The sequence below is a fragment of the Lepidochelys kempii genome, chromosome 2, assembly GCF_965140265.1.
Source record: "Lepidochelys kempii isolate rLepKem1 chromosome 2, rLepKem1.hap2, whole genome shotgun sequence".
Lineage (NCBI taxonomy): Eukaryota > Metazoa > Chordata > Testudines > Cheloniidae > Lepidochelys > Lepidochelys kempii.
The window spans coordinates 179,703,321-179,710,877 of NC_133257.1; the positions used below are offsets into that span (position 1 = coordinate 179,703,321).

Genomic DNA, 7,557 nt, shown 5'->3' on the forward strand with positions numbered 1-7,557 from the left:
GTTTTGAAATGAACCAGAACATAAAGATCTACTCAGCATTCATTCAACAAGTGTTTAATATATTTTGTGTTTGGAAGCTAAGTTAGTAGGCACTCTCACAGATTCTAGTGTTCCACAAAAACCTGCATTCAATTCAAGCATGTAAACTTCTGCAATTCTAACTCCCTAAAGCTCTAACTCAGAAGTGGACAATTTACTCCTATCTTCAGAATTTAATAGGCAGTAACAATATATTATAGACATAAAGTAGTTAAAATACATTTGGCAACGAGGTATAGTTCTCATGCTGAACTCAGAGTTAAGCTTGTGTGCTTGAGTGCAATTTGGAGGAATTGGATGCAAGAAATGAAATTGCCTCTCTTCCGCTTTCAAATCTGTGAATTCTTTCTTTATTGTTTCAAAAGCAAAGTATGCAATGTATAATGCAATTCTGAATTTACTTAATTCCTAACAAATTCATTTCTCTCTCCAAAATGAATCCAGAAACACCAGCAAGACTTAATGGCAGCACGATTCAGGTCCTGCCTCCTTCTTCTGAACAAGATGGGAAAGTATCATACATGTGCCTCATTCAGGATTTTTACCCAAATGTTATTAAGGTGACTTGGGAAGACGGCACGAAGAGTGCAGAAGAAAATGCAGTGCATGAGGAAATTTGGGACCCTGATGCCAATCAACAATCATACTCAATAAGCAGCTGGCTGACCGTAGATAAAAATAGCAAGAATTACAGCTGCAAATATCAACATGAAAGCAAAGACGGTTCTGTCCATATCGAATCTCCAGGTATATACTATATTATTAAAACTAGTTCTATATATATTTAGAGAGTTCACTGTTTCTTTACAATAAAAGAATAAAATCTATTACTGTTCCTAAAAGCATTTGCGCTCTCCAGTCCAATATTAGCTTCCATCTCTCCATAAGCTGAAGCTTCTCCATCAAAAGCTCAGTTTTGGCTCCTCTCCCCCAGTTTAAAATCTTTCTATAATGAATGAAAATGTTGGCTGAGCTCCTCAGCTAGTGTAAAGCAGCAAAACTCCACTGAAGTCAGTGGAGCTCTGCAGATTTACACCAGCCACGGACCCGGCCTACAGTGTTTGGTTTTGAACAAGTGATACATATTGCAACAAAAGTAATAACACACACAGCATCTAACTTCTTACAGCAGACCAGAAGAATTACACAAAACAAAATCAAAAACATAATCCTTTTCTCTTGAATTAAGAGAAGTAATTTCTGTTTGGTTCTTATCTGAGATACAATAAATTAATTGCAGCAGATAAAAATGTCTCTCTTTCAAACGTAATGGAAAAGAGGGGTTTATTGACCATCCCCCTCTTGCACATCAAAAATACCTAAGAGATGGGCCTTAGACTGTATCCTCATCAGGATTATTTTCTTCTGTCTCTTGTACAGCTAATAGGCAACATTACCACTACCCGGAATGCCAACAATCTCAGGCTGCCTCAAGCTCGAGACAAAATCAGGCAGCCAGGTTTTTATCCCCCGAATATACATACACATTGCAAAGGGGCAAACTCAACTGAGTAATTGGGTGGGACAAAATGCATCTGGTTCGACATAAACAAAAACTTCCATACACAGAAAAGCCAACGTCCAGACCCTGCAATCAGATCTGCTAGTCCACACTCTGACTCCCATGTAAATGCCAAAGATTTCAAGCGGGCTCCTAACAGGCACAGGGCTCTGCACTGCCTGAGCATATGCATTTTTCCCTGTTTTAGCTCTAGTTGGCTTTGCAAATCAGTTATGTGCTACTGAGCATTTATTCTGTGGATACAATCTCGGTGCTCATTTTTTAAAATATTAACTTTTCATATTTGAATCACTGTAGTTATAATACTTTCACCATCTTTCTCTTTGAACTTCTATCAAGAAAAGTATGCCTTCATTTTCAACAAGAATCCCATTTGACAATTAAAGTCCTCTTTACATGTTATGCTTTTATCCTTTCAGACACCCCCGTAGTGTCTCAAACCACAGAAGGTTGTATCAACAAACCTGAAAACGGCACCATGCTTTCCACAGGTAATTCTGTCCCAATTCTCATTTTCTATACAATACAGTTAAGAATTAAGCACCATTTGACATGGTTAAGACAAAAATGAAAATATTCTCTCTTTTTAAAATGTCCAAACATAATTACTCTAGATGTGGAACACTGCTGTAAGCATAGGCCCCGACTCTGCGGGTGCTCCGGAGCTGGAGCACCCATGGACAAAAAATAGTGGGTGCTGAGTGCCCACCAGCCACCTGCCGATCAGCTGTTTGGTGGGCCCAGCCAATCAGCTGCTTGGCAGCAGGTGGGAGGCATTGGGGGGAGGGGCCGGAGAAGGGGGGAGGTAGAGGTGGGCTGAGGGCAGGGCGCGTCAGGGGAGGGGGCAGAGCATGGTGGGAAGAGGTGGGGCAGATGCTGGGCCATGGGGAAGGGGGCAGAGCAGAGAGGAGAAGAGGCGGAGCCAGGGTGGGACCTTAGGGGAAGCAGTGAAGTGGGGTGGAGCACCCACCGGGAAAGGAGAAAGTCGGCACCTGTCGCTGTAAGTTAACATCTGCTGTGGGTTACCAAAAGGGTCCAAAACCTAATCCCCATGGGCAGCTCAGGTTACATGCTGTAGCAGTCCTGCTGAAATACATGTTTTGGTGGGATTTGTTGTGCTTTGTTAACATGCCTCATGGGTCATTGTTCTTTAAACTACATGTGCCACTGGTCCTTAATCTAATATTTAACATGTTAAATTACAAAAAGTATTCAAAGCCAAACTTTTCAAATGGGGCGTAAAGGTGCTGAAAGCTTGAAGACCCAACTGATTTCAGTGTCATTTCAGTACTTCTGAAAATCAGACCACTTGATTGATCAGCTGCTTAGATGCAGACTCAGAACAAACGGAGGCACCCAGGTCTGAAAATTTTGGCATAAAATCGTGGCAACAGCCTATTTATAAGAAGCACTAGCATTCTGCTTACTCCTGAGCAGACACCAGCGATAATAACACCGAGAGTGCCTCTTTGTGTCCCTCAGCTCTACCATACCATGGGAAGGTCTGATCAGAACGTAGACCTCTTTAGAGGACACAATCAGATATTGATTTATGCATAGTCTGATTAGGTGGTATAATTACGGCAATCAAATACCATGTATACCTTACGCTATCACACATGGTTTTACAGTTATTTTTCTTTGCGGCTATAGAATATGCAACATTAACCACTTGTTGTTGTTTTTTTGTTGTAGATATTACAGACAGTTTCATGCACAGGACGGCGTATTTAATATATATTGTCCTACTCCTGAAAAGCACCATGTACTACGTCATCGTACTCTTCTTCATCTACAGGATGCAAAGTCCAATCAAGCACCGGGGAAAGAAACCTTAAACTTCTCCTTACAACTTCCAGTGTCAGCATTTGTGTCTGAAATTTATTTTGCTTTGCCATAAGCCTGTTCATAAGAAACACCTTGCTCTAAATATTAAGACTTGCATTTCAATTTGATTTGGTTGGCCATTTCTCTAATTAGCACAGATGGCTTCTTCTGCTTGAGAGCGAACAGTTTTATATGTGACCATATTTCCTATTTTATTATTTTAATTTTGTAACTGTGGAACTTCAAGGGCTGAGGCTACACTCCTTGATTTCAATGGGAATTTTGCATCACAAAGTAGTGCAGACCCAGAGGATTTAGCAGTACAATAAAGGACAGATCTACACTTAAAAAGCTGTAGCTCTTTAGTGAAGAGCTTCTCCTGTTGGCATAGTTACTCCACCTGCTGGAGAGGCAGTCACTGTGTCCACAGGAGACGCTCTCCTGTTGACATAGAGCTTATCCTGCTGATCAGCTGCTTGGCGGCAGGTGGGAGGCATTGGGGGGAGGGGCCGGAGCGGGGGTGGGAGGTAGAGGTGGGGTGAGGGCAGGGCGCGCTCAGGGGAGGGGGTAGAGCATGGTGGGAAGAGGTGGGGCAGATGCTGGGCCATGGTGAAGGGGGCAGAGCAGGGAGGAGAAGAGGCGGAGCCAGGGTGGGACCTTAGGGGAAGCAGTGGAGTGGGGTGGAGCACCCACCCGGAAAGAAGAAAGTCGGCACCTGCAAAGAAACCCTTATCCTGCAAAAAAACATGTGCACAAAAAGAACTTTTTGGATGTGGAAAGGTCAACTGCATTCAGTGAAGTCAATGGGAAAACTTGTCCCATAAATATTTGCAGGGGTGGAGTCCTCATCTGTAACTTAAAATGATTTGACACTTCATTTCCACTAATTGCATTTATTTGCTTTATAAAAACAAAAACAGGCTTCTGAAATATGACTAATTTTTTAATTGAAAGATTAATGGATTTTAAATAAAATTCAGCATTGCAGAATTCTGTCCAGTTTATTTCTTTAAAGGAAATCAATTCTAGAAACTGCAAGGAAGGGTTCTTTATTGTTCAGAGACCCATTTCTTTTATCCCCTGCACCCAACCATGAAACATATTTATATGGCTTTTACCACGGTAGTATCTGAATGCCTCACAATCTCTAATGCATTTATCCACACAACACCGCTGTGAGATAAGGAAGTACTATTATGCCCATAATACAGAGGGGGAACTGAGGTCTGTAGAAACTAAGTGGCTTGCCCAAAGCCACAAGGAAAGCCTGTGGTAGAAGAGAGAATTAAACCAGGGTCTCCCAAGTCCCAGGCTAGCACTAAGCATTAGACCATGCCTCCTCCCTTCAGCCCCAATCCTGTCTCTATCCCCATCTCTCATATCCACCCCTCCCCTTCTTCCCTATCCTCCCCCACATCCTATATCCTCCCCCCATGCCTATATACACCGATATGCCTCCCCTGCCACTCCCTCTAGTCCGATCCACCACCTGTTAACTCCAGTCCATTTCCTCCTCTGCTGTCCCACCTGTCCCGTCCTCACCGCACTGTTTCCTGTACCCCACTACTGGCAACCATCCCCACTCCCACTCTGCTTCTTCTCACACTCTGGTTCCTGCACCTGTCTCTCCCTGTGTGTCCCCCGTCCTCCCCCTCACACACACACACACACACACTCCTCACCCCTCTGCATTCTCAGTCAGGCTGATTCCTCCTCTTCCTTATCCCCTGGGTGCTAGCAGCGGGGGTGGAGAGTCAATGATCACACAGAAAACAGTGGGTCCTTGCTCTCACATCTGGTGCTAAAGTGGCCTGCAGCAGCAACAGTGTTGTCAGCCTCAAAACTTGAGGTTTTTGGCAAACACATGTGAAATGTAGCCCCCAAAATAACCCGGTTGGTGACACTGCTCCTTCCACACTCCCCCTCCCCCAGCAGTAACACTCTTCCCCTCCTCCCCACAGCGCTCTAGTGCATACATCCAAACCTTTCTAGGGGCTAAAGTGGGCTATGGAGATGGAGGGACAGATGAGCTAAACCTAAGTGGGGTCATGACCCCATGCGCTAGGTCACGATGCCACTTGGTAGGGGGCCTGGGGCAAACAGAGGATTGTGCGGGGTCAAAGGACAGTCCCACAAAATCTAGGACTTTTGAGAGTTCTGGTAATATAGTCTCTCCACTGCCTGCCTGGCTGTTTGTTTCCTGGTCCCCCGCACCTCCCGCCTGCTCCTCTTCCTCACTTGTATTGAAAGCAAACAAGCATGATGGCTAAGGATACAGCTATGTCACTGTTGTCACCACTGTCATGGGCCAGGAACTTTGCCCATTACACGGGCCCTGCTACCACGCAGTGTTAGACAGTTAGGTCACTTTGATCACCTGCCTCACATGAACAGTTCGTGACTTCGCTTTGAGCCAGTGGATCCAAAGGTGGCCGAGACCCATGACCATGCAGTGACTTGAACTGTTTTTACCACGACTGTGCTGTGAATTACGCCTCATTTTACCAGGATAAAATCATGCATAGAATCATGGCAGTGGCTATGGGCAGGCGGCCGTTCCCCTGGCTCTGCCCGCTGAGACTCCACGCCACCCACCATTGCCTGTGCAAAATGGACCTCACAATGAGGCCTCAACTCACGGCTCCTGTGCCGGCTCAGGCCCGGCTGCTTTCCATGAGCCAGCTGCAAACACCAGGCCTGGCCCCGCCCTGGACTCTACCTGCAGCCATTCCCCCCATACCACAGAGAGGAGGCACCGTTGGGACTGGGGGCTGCAGCTACTCAGCCTCTCCCCTCGCTCGCTGGTGCTGTGCTGCATGGGGGGAGGGGCACAAAGCAGCAGAGGAAATAGCTCCAGGTGGCAGGAGGGAAAAGGTGCCACCACCCTCTGGATGAAACAGGCGCTGGGAGCTGCTGCCCCTGTGCGCGCCATGGGGGCGTCATGGCAGCAGCCGCGGCTCACTCGCACGTGGGACAATTCGGGGTTTAGACCCCTCCCCCACATCCCCACCCAGCTGTGCACGCGCCCTGGTGGCCGCTCATGCACAAAGGCCACCCGTGGCAGCAGGGACTGGGCCCATCTGAATCACCCAGAGATCACCCAAAGGGTCACCTGTCGCCAGCTAAAGGGTTATTGGGTTGTGGGGGGAGGTTTGCTGCTGAGGCCTTTCAAAAGTCGCCAAGTCAGTGAAAAATTGCCGAGGTTGGCAACACTGAGCAGCGATTACAAGGAAAGTCCGGCTCAGCCCCCGAAGCACCAGCTCAGAAGCTTTGTGGGGATGCCACATGGGCAGACTGACCACACGTCTGAACTGGGAGGGCGCTAGCTAGAGCGTGCTTATTGCAGATGGAGTCTTCAGGTACTGGAGCTGCCCAACTTGAAAGTCAGCAACAGGAGGAGGAGAGAGGATGATTCTTCTATTTCTCTTTTATTCACTGCTCCTAGGTCCTAGAAGTGAGGAGATTTTGACCAGTCCTTACAACCTATCACAGAAACCACTGGTAGTCTATAGCCTTCCATATCCTATTTTATACTGTTATTTATCGCTCATCACTGAAGTGTCGGAGTGGTGATGCATTAGGGTGATCCCAGTTGGTATGAGCAAGGGTTATCTAGGCTACTACAAAAGGAATGGTGTTAAACAGCTTCCCTTCCTGCTGTTGCAAGTGCTTTGGAGGATAGGATTAAAATTGAAAATGATCTGGACAAACTGGAGAAATGGTCTGAAGTAAATAGGATGAAATTCAATAAGGACAAATGCAAAGTACTCCACTGAGGAAGGAACAATCAATTGCACACACACAAAATGGGAAACAACTGCCTAGGAAGGAGTACTGTGGAAAGTGATTTGGGCACGTAGTGAATCTCAAGTTAAATACGAGTCAACAGTGTAACACTGTTACAAGAAAAGTGAACGTTATTCTTGTGTGTGTTAGCAGGAGTGTGGTAAGCAAACATGAGATGTAATCCTTCTGCTCTACTCAGTAGTGGATTAATGCATGGGCTCATGGGCCCCATGCCCAAGGCCCTGTCCAATTTGGGGGCCCCCACAGGGGTGCTGGAACCTCTGCAGAAGTGGGGGGCGAATGGCACCGGGACTGTGACCCTGCCCCATCTCCTCCTCTTTCTCCCGAGTTTTTACCCCCTGCACCTCCGTACCCTTTCTTGC

The 7,557-nt window shown here is 46.4% G+C and overlaps 1 protein-coding gene across 1 annotated transcript in view; it reads left to right on the top strand.

The window, feature by feature from the left end:
* LOC140906149 (uncharacterized) overlaps positions 1-7,557 on the top strand; it is an 83,755-nt gene that overhangs the window by 62,202 nt on the left and 13,996 nt on the right. The window contains exons 7-9 of the mRNA XM_073329653.1: positions 484-786; positions 1,981-2,052; positions 3,257-3,396. Of these exons, the coding sequence (XP_073185754.1) occupies positions 484-786; positions 1,981-2,052; positions 3,257-3,396 (515 nt within the window). The remainder of the gene's footprint in view (positions 1-483; positions 787-1,980; positions 2,053-3,256; positions 3,397-7,557) is intronic.